This window comes from Oncorhynchus keta, chromosome 17 (assembly GCF_023373465.1).
Source record: "Oncorhynchus keta strain PuntledgeMale-10-30-2019 chromosome 17, Oket_V2, whole genome shotgun sequence".
NCBI lineage: Eukaryota > Metazoa > Chordata > Actinopteri > Salmoniformes > Salmonidae > Oncorhynchus > Oncorhynchus keta.
The window spans coordinates 48,263,961-48,287,216 of record NC_068437.1 but is presented as its reverse complement, the minus strand read 5'-3'; the positions used below and the strand labels follow the sequence as shown (position 1 = coordinate 48,287,216).

General features: G+C 44.5%; 2 protein-coding genes across 10 annotated transcripts in view; both read right to left on the bottom strand.

Annotated features, from left to right (window-relative positions):
* The window catches only part of LOC118395967 (kinesin-like protein KIF21A), a 79,229-nt gene extending 75,041 nt beyond the window's left edge, over nucleotides 1–4,188 (bottom strand). For 4 of the 7 annotated variants that reach the window (XM_035790080.2, XM_035790081.2, XM_035790082.2 and 1 more), the window contains exon 1: nucleotides 3,725–4,188. In XM_035790080.2, the coding sequence (XP_035645973.1) occupies nucleotides 3,725–3,768 (44 nt within the window). In that variant the 5' untranslated portion in view covers nucleotides 3,769–4,188. The remainder of the gene's footprint in view (nucleotides 1–3,724) is intronic. The other 3 variants (XM_035790083.2, XM_035790084.2, XM_035790086.2) reach the window with 1 other exon arrangement.
* A 1,797-nt stretch (nucleotides 4,189–5,985) lies between these two features.
* On the bottom strand, nucleotides 5,986–23,051 carry LOC118395966 (proton myo-inositol cotransporter-like). 3 transcript variants are annotated; one of them, XM_052466287.1, is made up of 11 exons: nucleotides 22,926–23,051; nucleotides 20,978–21,489; nucleotides 20,610–20,769; nucleotides 14,773–14,978; nucleotides 13,038–13,146; nucleotides 12,539–12,702; nucleotides 10,103–10,223; nucleotides 9,869–9,994; nucleotides 9,604–9,722; nucleotides 9,183–9,335; nucleotides 5,986–8,918 (listed from the first exon to the last, which is right to left on the bottom strand). In XM_052466287.1, the coding sequence occupies exons 2-11, from the start codon at nucleotides 21,459–21,461 to the stop codon at nucleotides 8,689–8,691; spliced, it is 1,872 nt and encodes a 623-aa protein (XP_052322247.1). In that variant the 5' UTR covers nucleotides 21,462–21,489; nucleotides 22,926–23,051; the 3' UTR covers nucleotides 5,986–8,688. The 3 variants fall into 3 exon arrangements, with proteins under 3 accessions (XP_052322247.1, XP_052322248.1, XP_052322246.1); XM_052466288.1 differs by lacking the exon at nucleotides 22,926–23,051 and adding an exon at nucleotides 22,032–22,389; XM_052466286.1 differs by lacking the exon at nucleotides 22,926–23,051 and having other exon boundaries at nucleotides 20,978–21,930.
* Nucleotides 23,052–23,256: the final 205 nt, after the last annotated feature.

Sequence of the window (23,256 nt, the reverse complement as noted above, 5' to 3'; positions counted from 1 at the left end):
TCAAGGACTTTCAAGTACATTTTCCAGCACTAATACTCATTTTTAAGGACCATCAATTCGTAATAGTTCCTATTCGCCACAAGATCTTTGAAATTGTTGCATGTTGCCTTTATATGTGTTTAAGTGTACATGCTAACAATATTACATTTCTTTACATTTAAATTGACTTTATATTTCACTCAATTTTAGGTCCCACGGGCTTTCCCAAAACATAATAACATGAAAGTGAATTCTAACAGTGTAAAAGGCCCTTTGTTGAATCTAAATTGTTGTTTTCTAAAAGCATTTGAAGAGAAAGAAGTTATGAATGTGTTTGATAAGATTACAGATTAGCTCAAGGGACCCTATTTAAATTTTGCCAAGTTTGGGCACTACTGTACTACTACTCTCTCCCCCTGTCGGTCTCACTTTTCTCTGTAAAGAAAAGCTATTTTGTTATGAGAACTTATAGTAGCCCATCTTTTGATTATAGCTAGATTAATTTCAGTCAACTGCTCTTGCTGAGATCAGGCTCCGTTCAACATTAGCTTCTAAATGCATCCTTCTAGCCAGCTAGCTAGTTATAGCTGGCTACCTGGCTAACAGCCAGAGCTCGAGCTACTTATCTAGCTAGACATCTAACTGAAATATCAGCAACTATTTACCAGTTGTACACTCATTCTCTGAGTCAGGGGTTATTGTTTGGGTGAGGTCTGTTGAAATTGCAGGAGTCGAGGGATAAAAATGAATTTAAAAAATGAAAATCGCACTGTCAGCCTTAGTCTCTTTGACCTTGCCACTATAGGTCTGGGCTGAGGTAGCTTGTTTCAACTCTCGGCCTATGCTGTGGTGGTGAATTAAATTGCTGCTTACAAGGGAAATATGAGGGAGCATATTCATGATTCCACTGATTCGCAAAGGTAGACGCTATTAGAACTCAGATCAAGAAGCCTTCTGAGCATTGATCAACGCTGGGAACACAATAATAAGTGTGCAAATGATAATTAACTAAATTAAAAAGGTGCGTAAACAGTGTTTACCCTCCACTACATCCCTGTTTGGGTCTGGCAAAACACATTCATAAACATCAATATACTGCCAGGCAGGATTGTATCTACATTTGCCCGACATTTTAGCTATCAATGTGACGTTTGGCGGCGCATAATCAGGCAGTTCTGTACCTGACTGGCTGAGTGGCAGTGTGGGTGGAATGAGTGAGCTCACCTGGCAACCAGAGAGCCAAACATGTGAGGAACTAAAACTCAGTAGTCTGCCTGGAAATTAATTTGCAAGACCAATACATTTTTCTAATATTTTTCATATTAACATATTTGAGAATTGTCTGTTCTCTTCTCATTTGAATTCAAGTACTTTTCAAGTACCAACTTGGGAAAATATCTGATTTTCAAGGTACTCCAGTACTTCAATTTCAGAGTGCCAAATTCAAGTACTTTAAGCACCTTGTGCAAACCCTGTGAGTGAAACAAGCACATTCACACGCTTACACACACATGCTTGAGCACACACACACACAAACACACACAGTAAAAAGTCAGTAATGTAGACAAACATCTCTTACCACATTGACTTGACTGAAGGGCCTCTCCCATTATGTGTAGTTTAAGTAGTTTGCATTGACATAATAACCTTATCTGGCTGGTTCAACAAGTACCTCTTTACCTCAACTCCTCCTCTCATTACAACCATTAATAACTGTCAGGAAGAGCTGTTCTGTAGAGTATTGTACTAATACAGCCTTTACTGTGCAAACCACTGAGAATAGTCAGAAATGTGTCCTGTATCACTCTCCCCTCTATGCACACACACACACACACACACACACACACACACACACACACAGTAAAGGTTGGCTTATACAATGTATAGGCTTGCCACTAGATTGGGAACACACGTGTTGACCCCAGGTCAAGGGGAGTATGTTAGCCGCATGTCAGCAGCCGTGGGGAAGCCAACTAGAAAGTTAGACTAGTTTGGACTGGAAACAATGAGAGCACATGTCTTTAGGCCAACATGACCCCCTCAGTATGGGCCATTTACTAATGAGAAGACTACTTTTCAGTATTAGCTATGGACCCTCTGGCCGGCACCATGGGAGGACAAAGTCTTGCAAAATAGGAGACTGATGTGGCTTACGTGGCCTAGCGTTTAGTGCCACCACTCCGAAGCACACATGCATTGCATGGCCGTATTGGAATGGGTTCAACTCCGTCCCTCTGCCCTGTGACAACCTTCCCTCCTAGCTTTCCATTCAATCACTCTTCCATTATCTGTTCAATCAAAAAACATATCTGAAAATACAGACAAACAATAATAGGAGACTGGGCCAGGAATATGGTCACTCTCTCTCTCACAAGCATGCACGCACACGATGAGAACTCAGAGATTGGAGACTGGGTCAAGGGTCTCAGTTATTCCAGAAGGATTGTTACTATGGGGACCGTGGACGTGAAGTACCATAGAGCTGACAAAACAGTCAGCTGCTTGTGTCAGACATTATTATACAACACTAATCTAACAGAGAACATCACAATATTCACACTGAATTACTAGATGGTCTACTGGGTGTGTGTCTGTGTGAGAGAGACTGACAGAGAGATGGAGACAAAGAGAGACAGACACACACATACAAAGTGAAAGGCAGGCTAGTACTGCATGTGTGCCAACTGCCAACTGTCCCATTGTGCCATTAGAGACATCTGTCAGTGTGCCACCTGACCTCAGCATGTCTCCTTCTAGCAAGGAGCAGCCTTATTCTGCAGATAACAGACTGTGGATGACATTCATTCTTCATGTGGAAATACATAAGCCTGTCTAAGGAATTAACCAAATATTTTAGGGTCCTATGATTAACACATTCTATAGCCTTAAGTATGAACAAATTAACGTATTATTTGGCTACTGTTCACTTTCTGTAGGCTGCTGAGCTAAAGAAGGCCATTGCAATGTATTCTTAACTGTAAACAAAGCATCAATTAACCAGAAACGGTTAGAGGTTTTTGCGTATTAAACGGTTGGCTGTCTTCCTTGAAGCCTGTCAGTAAAGCGCTTCTTTCATCGATCAACTGTGGATCAACTGTCTTCTTTGAAAGGATGCCCGAAAGAGACTCCGGCACACGGCCAAGGAGCTATAAAGGCCAGATCTGTCTTTCCAACCGTTCAATCGTTACAAAACAAGCAGGATACTGTACCATCCATTCCTAGGCTGGTGGGAGAGACAAATGGCATGCGAAGACACCTGCCATATGTGCACCCTTCTGGTTTTTTCTTTGGGCGTGTGATAATGCTGCGTCATGCATGGAGACAATGTAGGCTATCACATTTCTTTAGTACTTCTGTGACACGCGACACAATAGCCTAGCCCTATATGGTGGTTTATGTAAACTATCAACTGCAAATTCCTAAATTCATATTGTGCGTCCTCAAAGACCATCATACGGTAACACATTTTACAGAAAAATATGTAACTGTTGGCTACAAATGCATCCCAATGTTTCCACAGAGTTTCTGATCCAGTCTTTGATGTTAGCCTACTATGAAATAAATCATAAAACGCCTAGAGTGGCTCCTATCAACAGATGATGCAAGGCCTAAAATTAATCTCCTACATCTCCTTTAACGGGTCATGCATTCTGCTGGTGGTGACAGGTAGGCTACCTCCCAAATATGTAATTGTGCCAACAGTTATGCAAAGTAAAGCAATTAAATGTACGGCTTGAAGATTTACCTCAATGCCACCCGGACTGAGTTTTCGTCCTGTCCCATCGACATGATTCCAGTCTACTGACTATCGATTGATAGAAGAACAAAAAAGAACGGTATCTATCCGATTTCTTTTCATCCGACAGGCTGGCTGGCGAGAGGCGGAGAGTGGAGTGCGCACCACTCAACAGCAAGTTGTCTGAGCAACAGCGCAACTCACCTCGACTTTACTTCAGCCATATTTCAGATTATTATGGGTCTATAGATTTTAAATAAAATACTGCGACTGGTCGGTGCTCCCTTGCATTTCCAGCTAGAATACATTCCTTGACGACATTCTGTTTGGAGCGGAGAGGCTGTTGCGTGGTCCAGTCGATTTCGCTCCTTGCTCTTTGGTTGGGAGAGGGACACACGCCTCCCGCACAATGCACACACCGATCCTGCTCGAGCCGCAATGCGTCACCAAGCCACGCCTTCTTCTCGGTGCGCTGTGGTGAAGGTTGAGTGTTGACATCACAATGCGCATGGAGGTCAACTTCAATTTAGACTTTTAGAAGAAATGTAGTGCGTGAGTGACGTCACGCCACGTGTACTCTTTGAATACCATTCTGACAAAATAATAGTACGCTTTCAATGAGGACCATGATACTGCTTGTTATCAGTCAGATCATCAAAATCTAACTGAAAGATCATGAACAACCAATAAGACTACTAGCCTACTACATCATAGAGTAAAAAAATTGAATAAACATTTGTTTTACCATTTGGTTTGAAAATAATTCGTTTTTTCCCCAACACACTTACACACAGTTGAGACACACAGCAGTTGGTAGGCTCCATCTATACAGAACTCTTTGTTGTCATCAAATCAGTGCCCTTTCATTTTCCTCCAGCATGTGAGATGCTTGTGGCTTTCTTGTTGTAGCTGAGGATTTAATGTGACCATGACTTTTTAGTGTCATACACTCTGAATTACTACTATGATATATCACTTTTTGCTGTAACACTGTCACTCATGTTAAACAGCGCCCCCATGCAATCATCTGGTATTACTACAGATGTAAATACCCATTTAATAACCTTTTTTAGTAGGCTACTTTGCCTATATGACCTGTGACTCATCTAGTGCTATTTTTAAAATATTTTTAAAAACTTGAACCTTGATAGGCAAGTCAGTTAAGAACAAATTATTTTTGACAATGACGGCCAAACCCAGGCCAATTGCGCGCCGCCAGGCCAGTTGTGATACAGCCCGGGATCGAACCAGGGTCTGTAGTGACACCTCTAGCACTGAGATGCAGTGCCTACACCTAAGGCACTTCATGTGCCCTAACCCTGACAATATATGTATCTCCTTATGGGGAAGAACAACAGTTGTTACTGTTAGATATTAGAGTACTTAGGATGTTGTGTTAAATACATTTTAAATCCATACCAATTAACCCCACCCTGGTAAGTCCTTTTATTGTTGAGGTCTACCGGCCTTAATCTCCACCCTATGAACCTCACCCCCTTTCCTCCAGTCCCCAGGCCAGAAGCAGTAGTGTCTGGTTACAGTCCTCTCACAACAATTTATTATATATATATATATATATTTTTTTTTATGAACCTTTTATTTAACTAGGCAAGTCAGTTAAGAACAAATTCTGATTTACAATGATGGCCTACTCCGGCCAATTGTGCGCCGCCCTATGGGACTCCAATCACAGCCGGATGTGATACAGCCTGGATTCGAACCAGGTACTATAGTGATGCCTCTTGCAGTGAGATGCAGTGCCTTAGACCGCTGCACCACTCAAGAGCTGGTCTGACTATCACCAAGCATACACCTATCAGTCAACACAACCCACTATAGAGCTTGAACAGAGCACACAATGTCAAGTATGTGGAAATACTGTAAACTACTGAATGAACATGGTGCTGGGAAAAATGCTGAAGATAGTTTTTTCCTATGTTTTTTTTTCGACCAACAAATAGTATCTATCAACAATTTCATAGCATAAATGAATTATATACAGCAATGCTTCTAATTTGCTTTATTCACAAAGCAGGTAGCCTAGTGGTTAGAGCATTGGACCAATAACCGAAAGGTTGCTAGATCAAATCCCAGAGCTGACAAGGTAAAAATCTGTCATTCTACCCCTGAACAAGGCAGTTAACCAACTGTTCCTAGGCCGTCATTGTAAATAAGAAATCGTTCTTAACTGACTTGCCTAGTTAAATGATTTCTCATTAAAGTTAATTAACAGAATATTTCACTTTCTATTCAATTTGACTGGGAAACACTTGCCATGCCAACCTACAAAAAAATGCATGTAGGCTTTAATTTGTATAAATACAGTAGGTATGAAACAAGCAGACATAATAATCCACCAAGACAAGCAGACATAATAATCCACCAAGACGTAATAATCCACCAAAACAAGCAGACATAATAATCCACCCAGACAAGCAGACATGATAATCCACCAAGACAAGCAGACATAATAATCCACCCAGACAAGCAGACATGATAATCCACCAAGACAAGCAGACATAATAATCCACCCAGACAAGCAGACATGATAATCCACCAAGACGTAATAATCCACCAAGACAAGCAGACATGATAATCCACCAAGACAAGCAGACATGATAATCCACCAAGACAAGCAGACATAATAATCCACCCAGACAAGCAGACGTGATAATCCACCAAGACGTAATAATCCACCAAGACAAGCAGACATGATAATCCACCAAGACAAGCAGACATGATAATCCACCAAGACAAGCACGTGGAACACCACAGGACTGCATTTGATCATGTGCACTTTGATTGTTTTGAATGCAAGGCAAAAAAAGAATCCCGAAACTTCTGAAAGGAAAGGTTAATTTCATTAGGTTTATCAATGTGCAATCTGTAGCAAAGGATGAATAAATATAGTAATGTCATCAAAATATTCAAACAAATTAAGGCTAGTGTGCCAATAAAAAATTTAAAAAACGTTGGTCCTGGCTGAGAAGCCACACATCTCCAGATAGTACCACCTTACTACTACTGGAGCTAAAGAAATGACCAAATCCAAGGACAGAAACAAATGCATAGAACATTTGTCTCGTCCACCAGTCAGTTAGGAGAGTTGAAGTCTCGTCCACCAGCCAGTTAGGAGAGTTGAAGTCTCGTCCACCAGTCAGATAGGAGAGTTGAAGTCTCGTCCACCAGTCAGATAGGAGAGTTGAAGTCTCGTCCACCAGTCAGTTAGGAGAGTTGAAGTCTCGTCCACCAGTCAGATAGGAGAGTTGAAGTCTCGTCCACCAGCCAGTTAGGAGAGTTGAAGTCTCGTCCACCAGTCAGTTAGGAGAGTTGAAGTCTCGTCCACCAGTCAGTTAGGAGAGTTGAAGTCTCGTCCACCAGCCAGTTAGGAGAGTTGAAGTCTCGTCCACCAGTCAGTTAGGAGAGTTGAAGTCTCGTCCACCAGTCAGTTAGGAGAGTTGAAGTCTCGTCCACCAGCCAGTTAGGAGAGTTGAAGTCTCGTCCACCAGCCAGTTAGGAGAGTTGAAGTCTCGTCCACCAGTCAGTTAGGAGAGTTGAAGTCTCGTCCACCAGCCAGTTAGGAGAGTTGAAGTCTCGTCCACCAGCCAGTTAGGAGAGTTGAAGTCTCGTCCACCAGCCAGTTAGGAGAGTTGAAGTCTCGTCCACCAGTCAGTTAGGAGAGTTGAAGTCTCGTCCACCAGTCAGTTAGGAGAGTTGAAGTCTCGTCCACCAGCCAGTTAGGAGAGTTGAAGTCTCGTCCACCAGTCAGTTAGGAGAGTTGAAGTCTCGTCCACCAGTCAGTTAGGAGAGTTGAAGTCTCGTCCACCAGCCAGTTAGGAGAGTTGAAGTCTCGTCCACCAGTCAGTTAGGAGAGTTGAAGTCTCGTCCAGCAGTCAGTTAGGAGAGTTGAAGTCTCGTCCACCAGCCAGTTAGGAGAGTTTAAGTCTCGTCCACCAGTCAGTTAGGAGAGTTGAAGTCTCGTCCACCAGCCAGTTAGGAGAGTTGAAGTCTCGTCCACCAGCCAGTTAGGAGAGTTGAAGTCTCGTCCACCAGTCAGTTAGGAGAGTTGAAGTCTCGTCCACCAGTCAGTTAGGAGAGTTGAAGTCTCGTCCACCAGTCAGTTAGGAGAGTTGAAGTCTCGTCCACCAGTCAGTTAGGAGAGTTGAAGTCTCGTCCACCAGCCAGTTAGGAGAGTTGAAGTCTCGTCCACCAGCCAGTTAGGAGAGTTGAAGTCTCGTCCACCAGCCAGTTAGGAGAGTTGAAGTCTCGTCCAGCAGTCAGTTAGGAGAGTTGAAGTCTCGTCCAGCAGTCAGTTAGGAGAGTTGAAGTCTCGTCCACCAGCCAGTTAGGAGAGTTTAAGTCTCGTCCACCAGTCAGTTAGGAGAGTTGAAGTCTCGTCCAGCAGTCAGTTAGGAGAGTTGAAGTCTCGTCCACCAGCCAGTTAGGAGAGTTGAAGTCTCGTCCACCAGTCAGTTAGGAGAGTTGAAGTCTCGTCCAGCAGTCAGTTAGGAGAGTTGAAGTCTCGTCCACCAGTCAGTTAGGAGAGTTGAAGTCTCGTCCACCAGTCAGTTAGGAGAGTTGAAGTCTCGTCCACCAGCCAGTTAGGAGAGTTGAAGTCTCGTCCACCAGCCAGTTAGGAGAGTTGAAGTCTCGTCCACCAGCCAGTTAGGAGAGTTGAAGTCTCGTCCACCAGCCAGTTAGGAGAGTTGAAGTCTCGTCCACCAGTCAGTTAGGAGAGTTGAAGTCTCGTCCACCAGTCAGTTAGGAGAGTTGAAGTCTCGTCCACCAGCCAGTTAGGAGAGTTGAAGTCTCGTCCACCAGCCAGTTAGGAGAGTTGAAGTCTCGTCCACCAGCCAGTTAGGAGAGCTGCTATATGCTAAAGGCCCAGTCAAGTGAGTTTAACACCACTGCCTGTAAATCCACCAATCAAAAGACATGAAGGTGTGAGAGAGAGGTTCCTTGACGCGCCACGTCTACTCCATGTCCGAGTCATCATTGTCTGAGAGGATGTCGCTCCCTTTTACCCTGTTGTACAGGATGTTTCTGGATCCGTCCCCATCCCCGTCAGACGCACTGCAGGAGCAGAGGTTTCCAGAGAACAGGGCCTCCATCTCCTCCAGCCTGCGGCCCTGGGTCTCTGGCAGACAGCCCATCACAAACAGCAGCCCCAGAACACTCAGGCCTGAGTAGAGGAAGAATGCACCTGGAGGGAGGAAGATAGAAATGGAGACACCGGTTAGCTTGAAGGAGAAGAGGTTGAAACATTTAGTGTAGTGAACTATGCATTTAGTGTAGTGAACTATGCATTTAGTGTAGTGAACTATGCATTTTACAACCCCTAATCCAGTTCAGTCAGGCAGTCATTCAAATCATCAGTCAGTTTATCAGTCAGGCAGACAGTAGGTACTCAGTTATAGCTTTTTAACACCCATCACAATTAGACAGTATCTATGTAGAGGAGCAGCACCATAGTAGGTGAGGTACTCAGCGACGTGGAGGAAGGTGAGTGACACCAGGACGTTACAGATCCAGTTGACTCCGGCTGAACAGGCATTCCCAGTGCTCCTGGCCCACAGAGGGTAGATCTCACTGTTCACTGTCCACGGCATGGGCCCCATACCTACAGCACAGACACACAGACAGGCACGGATAGAGATGAGGACACAGACAGAAAAGAGTTATAGATGTATATTTCAAAAACTGTAAGCAATATATACTGTACTATGAAGAACACTTCAAACTGATATGAAACTCTCCAGGTGGGAAAATATACAACTTTTTGAACTTTGTCTGTGTGTGTGTGTGTGTGTGTGTGTGTGTGTGTGTGTGTGTGTGTGTGTGTGTGGGAGTGAGGGAGGGAGGGGAGGGAGAAAGGGTGTTGTTCTCACCTGGAGCAAAAAAAGCCAGGTAGAGAATGAGCCCAAGCAGCACTATCCAGGAGTAGGAAGTGGGGCAGTAGTTATAGGCCCAGAGAGACCCATCACTGACCTGGCTGGGATTGGAACACCTGTACATAGCCAAAACACATCAGATAATGTGGCTAAACAGAACTCAGATACAGCAGAAATAAAGCCATCTCCAGCTTCAGAGACAGACAGACTGACAGACAGGCAAGAAGTAACAGAGTCACACACACACACACAAATCCCTAACCTGCCCCAGGCGGCTTCATCGGTCGATGTTTTATTGACAGGTATGCAGGAAGAGTTGTATACAGTGGAACCGTTCTCACGGTAACAGAACCCACAGTCAGGATCCAACATGCAGGGCTGACAGGACCTGGGGACAGTTAACAGTGTGACACCATTCACTCTATTGTGGTGGGGACAGGAAAAAAATGTCAAGACTTATAAAGTATTAGGTAATACAAGTCAAACCCAGTCTCACCCATATAGTGTGCAGGAGGTGGAGTTGAGAGAGGTGTCAGTGGGGTGGAGAGTGACTGCAGGGGAGTGCTGGGCCGATAACAGGAACCCTATAGCCAAGACCGTCAGACTCAAAGCAGTACCTAGAAGACAGAGAAATTAAGAAGTCTTCTGACTTAATGCAAAGCACATTTCTACGTTTTAAGTTAAAAACTAGGCGGTATACCGTATGCCGGGGTATTTGGAAATTGCCACGGGATGGTTTTTCAATACCGTCAATACAGTTTAAACTATTTTTTTTTTTTTTAATACACTTGAATATTTGTAGCTACTTTTGAAGTAAATACCAGCAGTCAACTTGTGCAATACGTTAAGCGATAAAGCAGAATGCGTTCTTCATTTCACCTGTTAAGCTTACCGCTAGTTCCCACTCACATTTACAAGCACACAACGATTCAATTGTATTTGTCACGTTTCGTAAACAACAGGTGTGGACTAACAGGGGAATGCTTACTTACAGGCCCTTCCCAACAACGCAGAGATAAATAAATAAAAGTAAAACGCGTAATAAAAATAATAATAATAATAGATACACATTGAGTAATGATAAGTCGGTGTGCAGGGTACGAGGTAATTGACGTAGATATGTATATACAGTGCCTTGCGAAAGTATTCGGCCCCCTTGAACTTTGCGACCTTTTGCCACATTTCAGGCTTCAAACATAAAGATATAAAACTGTATTTTTTTGTGAAGAATCAACAACAAGTGGGACACAATCATGAAGTGGAATGACATTTATTTGATATTTCAAACTTTTTTAACAAAAAACTGAAAAATTGGGCGTGCAAAATTATTCAGCCCCTTCACTTTCAGTGCAGCAAACTCTCTCCAGAAGTTCAGTGAGGATCTCTGAATGATCCAATGTTGACCTAAATGACTAATGATGATAAATACAATCCACCTGTGTGTAATCAAGTCTCCGTATAAATGCACCTGCACTGTGATAGTCTCAGAGGTCCGTTAAAAGCGCAGAGAGCATCATGAAGAACAAGGAACACACCAGGCAGGTCCGAGATATTGTTGTGAAGAAGTTTAAAGCCGGATTTGGATACAAAAAGATTTCCCAAGCTTTAAACTTCCCAAGGAGCACTGTGCAAGCGATAATATTGAAATGGAAGGAGTATCAGACCACTGCAAATCTACCAAGACCTGGCCGTCCCTCTAAACTTTCAGCTCATACAAGGAGAAGACTGATCAGAGATGCAGCCAAGAGGCCCATGATCACTCTGGATGAACTGCAGAGATCTAAAGCTGAGGTGGGAGACTCTGTCCATAGGACAACAATCAGTCGTATATTGCACAAATCAAGCCTTTATGGAAGAGTGGCAAGAAGAAAGCCATTTCTTAAAGATATCCATAAAAAGTGTCATTTAAAGTTTGCCACAAGCCACCTGGGAGACACACCAAACATGTGGAAGAAGGTGCTCTGGTCAGATGAAACCAAAATGTAACTTTTTGGCAACAATGCAAAACGTTATGTTTGGCGTAAAAGCAACACAGCTCATCACCCTGAACACATCATCCCCACTGTCAAACATGGTGGTGGCAGCATCATGGTTTGGGCCTGCTTTTCTTCAGCAGGGACAGGGAAGATGGTTAAAATTAAAAGTTAAAAACCATTCTGGAAGAAAACCTGATGGAGTCTGCAAAAGACCTGAGACTGGGACGGAGATTTGTCTTCCAACAAGACAATGATCCAAAACATAAAGCAAAATCTACAATGGAATGGTTCAAAAATAAACATATCCAGGTGTTAGAATGGCCAAGTCAAAGTCCAGACCTGAATCCAATTGAGAATCTGTGGAAAGAACTGAAAACTGCTGTTCACAAATGCTCTCCATCCAACCTCACTGAGCTCGAGCTGTTTTGCAAGGAGGAATGGGAAAAAATCTCTCGATGTGCAAAACTGATAGACATACCCCAAGCGACTTACAGCTGTAATCGCAGCAAAAGGTGGCGCTACAAAGTATTAACTTAAGGGGTCTGAATAATTTTGCACGCCCAATTTTTCAGTTTTTGATTTGTTAAAAAAGTTTGAAATATCCAATAAATGTCGTTCCACTTCATGATTGTGACCCACTTGTTGTTGATTCTTCACAAAAAAATACAGTTTTATATCTTTATGTTTGAAGCCTGAAATGTGGCACCTTTTGGCCGAACCCTAATGTGGCCGAAACCCTAACGACGCCGAGCCAATTGTGCACCCCCCCTTAGGAACTCCCAATCACAGCCGGTTGGGATACAGCCTAGAATTGAACCGAGGTCTGTAGTGACGCCTCTAGCACTGAGATGCAGTGCCTTAGATCACTGCGCCACTCAGGAGCCCAAGCTTATTAAGAACCATATCTAACTGCCCCTTGGGATAAAATGTGAATATCCCCACACACATACACACACCCATTAAGCTCCCCAGCGTAAGCTTCCTGCGACCGACTCTTTCCACAAGCCACACCCCCACCAGGGTGAACAGGAAGTTGGTGGCGGCGGTGGCGGAAGCCAACCAGATGGCCTGCTTGTCGTCCCTCACTCCCGCCATCTGTAGGATGGTGGCGCTGTAGTACCTGATAGGGACAACACAAGGAGAAGGCATGAACACGGAGGATAAGCAGACCATAGGAGGCTGCTGAGGGGAGGATGGCTCATAACAACGGCCGGAACGGAGCATATGGAATGGCATCAAACACCTGGAAACCATGCGTTTGATGTATTTGATACCATTCTACTTAAGCCATTACCACGAGCCCATCCTCCCCAATTAAGGTGTCACCAACCTCCTGTGAAGCATACAGTAGGGAAGAGAGTGACTGGCAGGTAGACAGGACGATGAGACCACTTTAGATGAATGAGATGCGGCCATAGATAAACACAATGATTTCTAATGAAGGAAAACACCTACATGACAGTGTTGATCCCAGAGAGCTGTTGGAACATCTGCAGGCCGCAGCCTACGATCAGGGCTCTGCGGGTGGGAGGGCGAGTCAGCATACGCCACAATACTAGGCCACCTGGTGGACAGAGGGAAATTTGGTAACACTTTTATGAACATTTAAAAACAGCTGCATGCATTATACATTTTAGGGTCTATAGCACCAAATGTTTTAGTTTCCAAGAGAATGCATTATATGATGAATTAACCTGCTAAATTGGAGAAATGCCCAATTGGTGAGACCTATTTGAGAAATATGTGTGTTCTATGGCTGCATTTACACAGGCAGCTAAATTCTGATCTTTATGCACTAATTGGTCTTTTGACCTGATGTGATTGGTCAAAAGACCAATTAGTGGAAAAAATACCAGAATTGGGCTTCCTGTGTAAATGCAGCCTAAGTTATGTGCATAAAACTGATATGAAATGCTTCAAGAATCAAATTAATTTATACAACAAAGGCTACGTTTACACAGGCTGACAAATTCTGATATTTTTTCCACTAATCAAATTAGATCTTTTCACATCAGATATTTTTCAGAGCTGATCTGATTGGTCAAAATACCAATTAGTGAAACAAAGATCAGAATCGGGCTGCATGTGTAAAGGCAGCCAAAGAAAAACAAAGAGTTGCCTCTGAACCAAGAACACACATTGAGAGGCTTAGGCTCTCATTCTTTTGACCAATCAGATCAGCACTGAAAAAGATCTGATGTGATTGGTCAAAAGAACAAATAGTGGAAAAAAGATTTACAACTGTGTAACTGCCTGTGTAAATGCAAACTTAGGAACAAATCAACATTTACTGGGGGGAGGGTCTGGTCCAACTCAAGGTGTCATTATGAAAACTGCACCCCCCTCCCCAAAGTTCAAACATTTTTCACATGACCCTCCCCTTGTACTGTAAAATAAAGTGAACACCCTCACTCCTCAAACTTCTCTCTTCCTTATATATATATATATATATATATACACACAGTGCCAGTCAAAAGTTTGGACACACCCACTCATTACAAGGTTTTTCTTTATTTTTACTATTTTCTACCTTGTAGAATAATAGTGAAGACATCAAAACTATTAAATAATAGAGTCATGTATTAACCAAAGAAGTGTTAAATAAATCAAAATATATTTTATATTTGGGACTCTTTAAAGTAGCCATTTATTTAGAATTCAAGGCACACTTAACCAGCATGGTTACCACAGCATTCTGAAGAGATATGCCATCCCATCTGGTATGCTCTTAGTGGGACTATCATTTGTTTTTCAACAGGAAAATGACCTAAAACACACCTCCAGGCTATGTAAGGGCTATTTGACCAAGAATGAGAGTGATGGAGTGCTGCATCAGATGACCTGACCTCCACAATCACCCGACCTCAACCCAATTGAGATGGTTTGGGATGAGTTGGACCAAAGAGTGAAGGAAAAGCAGCCAACAAGAGCTCAGCATATGTGGGAACTCCTTCAAGACTGTTGGAAAAGCATTCCAGATGAAGCTGGTTGAGAGAATGTTAAAAGTGTGCAAGAGTAGTAAAAATAAAGAAAAACCCTTGAATGAGTAGGTGTGTCCAAACATTTGACTGGTACTGTGTGTCTATGGGTCGCTGTTTCAGATCATCTGGATGTGCCACGGGTAGTGTGTGTGTCTGTGTCCGAAATTCATGCGTAAACGTATGTGTGTGTGTGCACTTCTATGTGTCACCTCCTGCATCCTTCTCCTCATCCTCGATGTTGGTCCTCATGCTGTCATACTCCTTTTCAATGTTCTGACCCCCGCGGATCCTGCTGAGCACCTGCCTGGCCTGCTGGGTAAGGCCCTTCTGAAGGAGCCAGCGGGGACTCTCTGGCAGGAATAGGAAACCAAAGAACTGGAGCACCGCAGGGACAATGGACAGACCCAACATGTACCTACAGACAGACAAACAGAGAGACAGATAGGGAGTGAGAGAGACACACACACATGGGGAGGGGGGGGGGATTCTCAAATTCAGTTCCACAGAGCTGTTTTAAGTTCCTGATGGTTTGCTTTTGGAAATGAACATTTTAATTTCACACAAGAACAGGCTCCAATCTTGGCCAAACACCAGTATTTTATCCCAGACTGATTCACATATAAAAAAATAGTTTAGTTGTCAAGGACAGTCAAAGACAAAACAGGAATTCTGGATGAGGTCAAGTTGTTTCTCACACATTTAAAATCCACACCAATTTTCTTCTTCTCTCTAGCCACTGCCTCTTCTCTCTAGCCACTGCCTCTTCTCTCTAGCCACTGCCTCTTCTCTCTAGCCACTGCCTCTTCTCTCTAGCCACTGCCTCTTCTCTCTAGCCACTGTCTCTTCTCTCTAGCCACTGCCTCTTCTCTCTAGCCACTGCCTCTTCTCTCTAGCCACTGCCTCTTCTCTCTAGCCACTGTCTCTTCTCTCTAGCCACTGCCTCTTCTCTCTAGCCACTGTCTCTTCTCTCTAGCCACTGTCTCTTCTCTCTAGCCACTGCCTCTTCTCTCTAGCCACTGCCTCTTCTCTCTAGCCACTGCCTCTTCTCTCTAGCCACTGTCTCTTCTCTCTAGCCACTGCCTCTTCTCTCTAGCCACTGCCTCTTCTCTCTAGCCACTGCCTCTTCTCTCTAGCCACTGCCTCTTCTCTCTAGCCACTGCCTCTTCTCTCTAGCCACTGCCTCTTCTCTCTAGCCACTGCCTCTTCTCTCTAGCCACTGCCTCTTCTCTCTAGCCACTGCCTCTTCTCTCTAGCCACTGCCTCTTCTCTCTAGCCACTGCCTCTTCTCTCTAGCCACTGCCTCTTCTCTCTAGCCACTGCCTCTTCTCTCTACCCACTGTCTCTTCTCTCTACCCACTGCCTCTTCTCTCTACCCACTGTCTCTTCTCTCTACCCACTGCCTCTTCTCTCTACCCACTGTCTCTTCTCTCTTGCCACTGCCTCTTCTCTCTACCCACTGCCTCTTCTCTCTAGCCACTGCCTCTTCTCTCTACCCACTGCCTCTTCTCTCTACCCACTGCCTCTTCTCTCTACCCACTGCCTCTTCTCTCTAGCCACTGCCTCTTCTCTCTACCCACTGCCTCTTCTCTCTAGCCACTGCCTCTTCTCTCTAGCCACTGCCTCTTCTTCTAGCCACTGCCTCTTCTCTCTAGCCACTGTCTCTTCTCTCTTGCCACTGCCTCTTCTCTCTAGCCACTGCCTCTTCTCTCTAGCCACTGCCTCTTCTCTCTAGCCACTGCCTCTTCTCTCTAGCCACTGCCTCTTCTCTCTAGCCACTGCCTCTTCTCTCTAGCCACTGCCTCTTCTCTCTAGCCACTGCCTCTTCTCTCTAGCCACTGCCTCTTCTCTCTAGCCACTGCCTCTTCTCTCTACCCACTGCCTCTTCTCTCTAGCCACTGCCTCTTCTCTCTAGCCACTGCCTCTTCTCTCTAGCCACTGCCTCTTCTCTCTAGCCACTGCCTCTTCTCTCTAGCCACTGCCTCTTCTCTCTAGCCACTGCCTCTTCTCTCTAGCCACTGCCTCTTCTCTCTAGCCACTGCCTCTTCTCTCTAGCCACTGCCTCTTCTCTCTAGCCACTGCCTCTTCTCTCTAGCCACTGCCTCTTCTCTCTAGCCACTGCCTCTTCTCTCTAGCCAATGCCTCTTCTCTCTAGCCACTGCCTCTTCTCTCTAGCCACTGCCTCTTCTCTCTAGCCACTGCCTCTTCTCTCTACCCACTGTCTCTTCTCTCTACCCACTGCCTCTTCTCTCTACCCACTGCCTCTTCTCTCTACCCACTGTCTCTTCTCTCTACCCACTGCCTCTTCTCTCTACCCACTGTCTCTTCTCTCTTGCCACTGCCTCTTCTCTCTACCCACTGCCTCTTCTCTCTACCCACTGCCTCTTCTCTCTACCCACTGCCTCTTCTCTCTAGCCACTGCCTCTTCTCTCTACCCACTGCCTCTTCTCTCTAGCCACTGCCTCTTCTCTCTAGCCACTGCCTCTTCTCTCTAGCCACTGCCTCTTCTCTCTAGCCACTGCCTCTTCTCTCTAGCCACTGCCTCTTCTCTCTAGCCACTGCCTCTTCTCTCTAGCCACTGCCTCTTCTCTCTAGCCACTGCCTCTTCTCTCTAGCCACTGCCTCTTCTCTCTAGCCACTGCCTCTTCTCTCTAGCCACTGCCTCTTCTCTCTAGCCACTGCCTCTTCTCTCTAGCCACTGCCTCTTCTCTCTAGCCACTGCCTCTTCTCTCTACCCACTGCCTCTTCTCTCTAGCCACTGCCTCTTCTCTCTAGCCACTGCCTCTTCTCTCTAGCCACTGCCTCTTCTCTCTAGCCACTGCCTCTTCTCTCTAGCCACTGCCTCTTCTCTCTAGCCACTGTCTCTTCTCTCTAGCCACTGCCTCTTCTCTCTACCCACTGCCTCTTCTCTCTAGCCACTGCCTCTTCTCTCTAGCCACTGCCTCTTCTCTCTAGCCACTGCCTCTTCTCTCTACCCACTGCCTCTTCTCTCTAGCCACTGCCTCTTCTCTCTACCCACTGCCTCTTCTCTCTACCCACTGCCTCTTCTCTCTAGCCACTGCCTCTTCTCTCTAGCCACTGCCTCTTCTCTCTAGCCACTGCCTCTTCTCTCTAGCCACTGCCTCTTCTCTCTAGCCACTGCCTCTTCTCTCTAGCCACTGCCTCTTCTCTCTAGCCACTGCCTCTTCTCTCTAGCCACTGCCTCTTCTCTCTACCCACTGCCTCTTCTCTCTACCCACTGCCTCTTCTCTCTAGCCACTGCCTCTTCTCTCTAGCCACTGCCTCTTCTCTCTAGCCACTGCCAAATGCTTCCTCCAGTTTCTAAATATGGCACATTTGAGAAATGGAAAAAAGAAAACCCAGCCAAAATATACACCAAGATGTTCAACCAAAACCATAATGGTACCGGCCTAAACTTGTATATATCCAAGTTATTGTTATTCATTATGTATCTATTATTACTTTCTCTCTGCATTGTTGAGAAGAGCCTGTAAGTAAGCATTTAATAATAATAATAATAATAATATATGCCATTTAGCAGACGCTTTTATCCAAAGCGACTTACTGTTAGTCCACACCTGATGTTTTACGAAGAATATGACAAATAACATTTTATTTGAGGCTCCTGTCTCTCATGGTTGTGTGCTTGTAAACAAACAACATGTGACTGGAGACTACCAATATGCTTCATAATGAAAAATAATGAGACAGGTGAAATGAAGAACGAGATCTGCTTTATCTCCTAACGTATTGCACAAGTTGACTGCAGGTATGTTTTACCTGCTGCTTTTGTTTGGTGTGTATTTTGGTGTGTATTTTGGTGTGTATTTTGGCTTTTTTTTTATATATAAAAAAAACAAAACATTTATCAACAATGTATATTTTCATCATCTCACTCAAAATACTAAGAGCTGATGTATCCATTACAGAGTTTCCAGTAAAGGTGAGAAAACACCATGGAAGTTGCATCATGTTCATAGACAAATCTGGTGATATCAGACAGCATCCCTAGCCACGTCCTCAGAGCATGCGCAGACCAGCTGGTTGGAGTCTTTACGGACATATTCAATCTCTCCCTATCCCAGTCTTCTGTCCCCACTTGCTTCAATATGTCCACCATTGTTCCAGTACCCAATAAAGCAAAGGTAACTGAACTAAATGACTATAGCACCGTAGCACTCACTTCTGTCATTATGAAGTGCTTTGAGAGGCTAGTTAAGGATCATGACACCCTGCCTAGACCCTCTTCAATTTTCTTACCGCCCCAATAGATCCACAGAAAATGCCATCGCACTGCACACTGCCCTATCCCATCTGGACATACCAGATGGGATAAGAATACCTATGTAAGAATGCTGTTCATTGACTATAGCTTAGCCTTCAACACCATAGTACCCTCCAAGCTCATCATTAAGCTCAGGGCCCTGGGTCTGAACCCCGCCCTGTGCAACTGGGTCCTGGACTTCCTGACCGGCCTCCTCCAGGTGGTGAAGGTAGGAAACAACACCTCCGCTTCACTGATCCTCAACATAGGGGCCACACAAGGGTGCGTACTGAGCCCCCTTCTGTACTCCCTGCTCACCCATGACTGCGTGAACACGCAGGCCTCCAACTCAATCATCAAGTTTGCAGACGACACAACAGTAGTAAGCCTGATTCCCAACAATGATGAGACAGCCTACAGGGAGGAGATGAGGGCCCTGGTGGAGTGGTGCCAGGAAAATAACCTCTCCCTCAACGTCAACAAAACAAAGGTGCTGATCGTGGACTTCAGGAAACAGCAGAGGGAGCACGCCCCTATCCACATCGATGGGACCGCAGTGGAGAAGGTGAAACGTTTCAAGTTCCTCTGCGTACACGTCACTGACAATCTGAAATGGTTCACCCACACAGACAGTGTGGTGAAGGAGGCTGAAGAAATTCAGCTTGGCCCCTAAGACCCTCACAAACTTTTACAGATGCACAATTGAGAGCATCCTGTCAGGCTGTATCACCGCCTGGTATGGCAACTGCACCACCAACAACCGCAGGGCTCTCCAGAGGGTAGTGCGGTCTGCACAATGCATCACTGGGGCACATTGCCTGCCCTCCAGGACACCTACAGCACCTGATGTCACAGGAAGGCCAAAAAGATCATCAAGGACATCAACCACCCAAGCCACGGCCTGTTCACCCTACTATCATCCAGAAGCGGGGTCAGTACAGGTGCATAAAAACTGGGAGAGAGAGACTGAAAAACAGCTTCTATCTCAAGCCCATCAGACTGTTAAATAGCCATCAGTAGCCAGCTACAGTACTCAACCCTGCACCTTAGAGGCTGCTGCCCTATATACATAGACATGGAATCACTGGCCACTAATGTTATAATGTTTTAATCAACCTAATTTAATATGTATATACTGTATTCTATCCTACTGTATTTTATGCCACTCCAACATTGCTCGTCTTAATATTTATATATTTCTTAATTCCATTATTTTAGATTTGTGTGTAGTGATGTTAATTGTTAGATACTACTGCACTGTTGGAGCTAGGAACACAAGCATTTCGCTACACCCGCAATAACATACGTGACCAATAAAATTTGAATTTTGATATTAGAACCATCTTCCGTTCTTCCACACATGCAAGGAGAAGTTCGAAATGGAAGCTGAAGTCCCTGGAGTGACTGGGGTGTTAAAATACTCATCGCTCCTTGGGCTGTAAGCTGGGTAGTTGCTGTGCCTAAGAATTTACATTATGGCCTGTTTCTATTCCATTCACTGTAGATAGATGGTAGTGGATCGTTATGTCCATATTGTGGTTACTATATAATATGGATGCAAAACAAAAGATTATGCAGTGGTTTTTTTCTTCAGGCATTTAGCAGAGACACCTCAAAGCAGCTTCCAAAGCTAACTAAACCAAAAATGTAACTGAACCGAGAACTGTAGGCTATTGTAACTGAAGCGTCCCGTTCTAGTATTACTAGCTGAGTATCCATGGCAATATAGACTAGAATAGGGCCTATGTAAATGTAAAATGTAATGTATCTCTGATAAAAACTTACCTCCAGCCATTGTGGTGCAGGTAAGTAAAGGCCCCGTCCACAACACTGGCAATAAACTGTCCGGCTGTGATGAAGAGGGTGTAAGTGGTGACCAGCTGACCCCTCAGGTGTGGTGGGGAGACCTCCGCAAGGTAAACAGGAACCGTCATGGAGGCAATCCCTAAAAGGAGGAGGGGGGTCTTTATATATGTTTTTTTGTCTTTGTCAGAAGACAAAGGTGTTTGTAAAGACTTCCAAAATAATCCTATTGGCTGGCTTGGGAAAACAACCACATACATGTGAAACTGGTCAGTCAGTCATGGCTCTCAATTTGGTTATTGTTAGGCTACTTGTCCAGTAAATGTTTGAACTAAATAAACAAACCTTACCTATTCCCAAACCAACTGTAATCCTTCCGACAAGAAGAACCTCCTTGTTTGGAGCAGCACCTAACACAACTCCTCCAGCAGTAAAAATGAAGCTGGCCATTAGTATGCAGATCCTGCGCCCGAAGAGCCCATTCAGAGTCCCGCCAGCCAGAGCAGAGAGCGCCGCTGCACCCACAGTACTGGAGACCAACAACTCCTGCCATAGAGCGGTCAAATGCATTTCTTTTTTCAGGAGAAGCATAGCCCCAGAGACCACCCCGGTGTCATAGCCAAAAAGGAAGCCACCCAGGGCAGAAAAAAACGCCAAGACGTACACGAACACCGGTGTAACATCCTGGTCGGTGGCCAGCTCCGGTTCGTAGGCGGCAGAGGTGACGGTGACGCCAGGGTTGTTGGTGCTCGATTCAGACGGTGCTCTGATGAGACTCCGCCGCTCTCTGTCGTCCGTCACTTTCTTCCTCATGACGCGGATGGGGTTGCTCATACTACGCACATTGTATTCATTGTCGTTTCTGTTGAGGGACATAAAGACAAACAACTTCACAAACGTTCAACCAGGGCAGAGAAAAATAGATACATGAGTAGGCTGGCTATTCAGGTAACTCCGTTTCGATTACCATTCACTCGGGTAATTTACGCGTGAAATTGAGGGGAGGGGATAGCCATTTTGGTTGGTCACTGAGTGAAGGGTATGTATGACGCTAGAATAAAATCAGCTCTGATTACGCACAAAAAAGTCAAACATGTTTATAACAACGTTATAACATTCCAAGCCACATTCCTAATTTCTAACCCGGAATGTATTGCTGTGTATGCCTAACAACTTGGAGCATTTTCCCCAACCACAAAATCTTATATAGGGAAATAAGAAATAGGTCTGTAGGCTACTGTTTTCTTATTTCCCCAAAAACATGAAATATAGAATAGCGGACCATTACGGGTAAGGGAGGTGAGCGGATGGGAGACTGAGTGCAGGATGTCTATTATACTGAATGGATGACGAATATACCAAATAAAACTATATGTACAAATCCAAAAATGGAAATTAACTCACAAACAAGTATTAGCTGAATCAACTTTTCAAGATAGGCCTAGTTAAACAGCTAAACATATGCCTAAGCTGCACAGTCAGCAGCATGATGTCCAATAGACCCACAGCAGACCCTCTGTTACAGAACTTAAAGCAGACTGCTTTTTATATACATGGCAATCCATCTACGTCTCACTGATCAATAATGGTGCGCAGGGATATCTACGTGTGCGCACCTCTGGATAGGGAAGCCCCTTGACAAAGCGCGAAAACAAAATCTTTGTTAGAGCAAATTGTCACAAAGTCAAAATGGGCTAAATCGTAAAAATCCATGACAACAAAACATTCGATTTTTGGTCTTTCACAAATATACATTGTAGAAATAGGCGGTGTTTATTACTTTATGGCTGTGGTAACTAGTTACGAGATAGAGGAACTAGTTACGACCCTTGTGACTGGTCGTGTGCCGTAAAGTGATTCGTTGAATGGCGCTTTACGCATTGATTCATAGAACAATTGGAACGCCCAGACAGTGATTTCCACCAGTTACCACAGCCACAAAGTCAAAATTGTCTATAACATAAAAATGCTGGAATTGTTGTTGCTTTCTGGTCTTAATTTAATGTTAGGCATAACGTTAGTAGTGTGGTTAGGTTTAACATCACATTGTAAGACGATAAACTGTAGAAATAGGCTACTTTGTGGCTGTGGTAACTAGTGACGACCGCACAGACTGGCCTAGCTCCGCTTCCAGTCCTATCCTAGTCGCTTATCTATCAGTGAATATGCAAAGAACTGTAAATGCTCAGTTGAAAGTTTGAAACTCATCACACGCCTTTTGGAGTTTTTCCCAGAAGGAAGTAGGCTACAGCTGCGCTTTCAGAATAACACAACGACCAGTTTATAAGAAAATATTACCTTTACGGACGATAATCTTTGGAGCAAGTTTTCTGGACTGTCGCCAAACAGCTGACTCCGCTGCTGTCTGCTCTAGGCTATGCTACCAAACGGGTAGTTTTACTGAAGTCGTCACATGATTCATCTGACGATTGGCGAGGGAAGGAGTCACGCCTGGCTGTATCTTACATGGGGAACGTCTTTGAATTCCTAAGTCGAAACAACTTCCACAGCCTACATTAAAACATAATGGAATTTCAGAAATACTAGTACGACAACTTCTAAGTTTGGGTCAGCTGCCGTATTATGCTATGCGTTCAGTTACATTGTTAGTGTGTCTTCAATGGCTGCA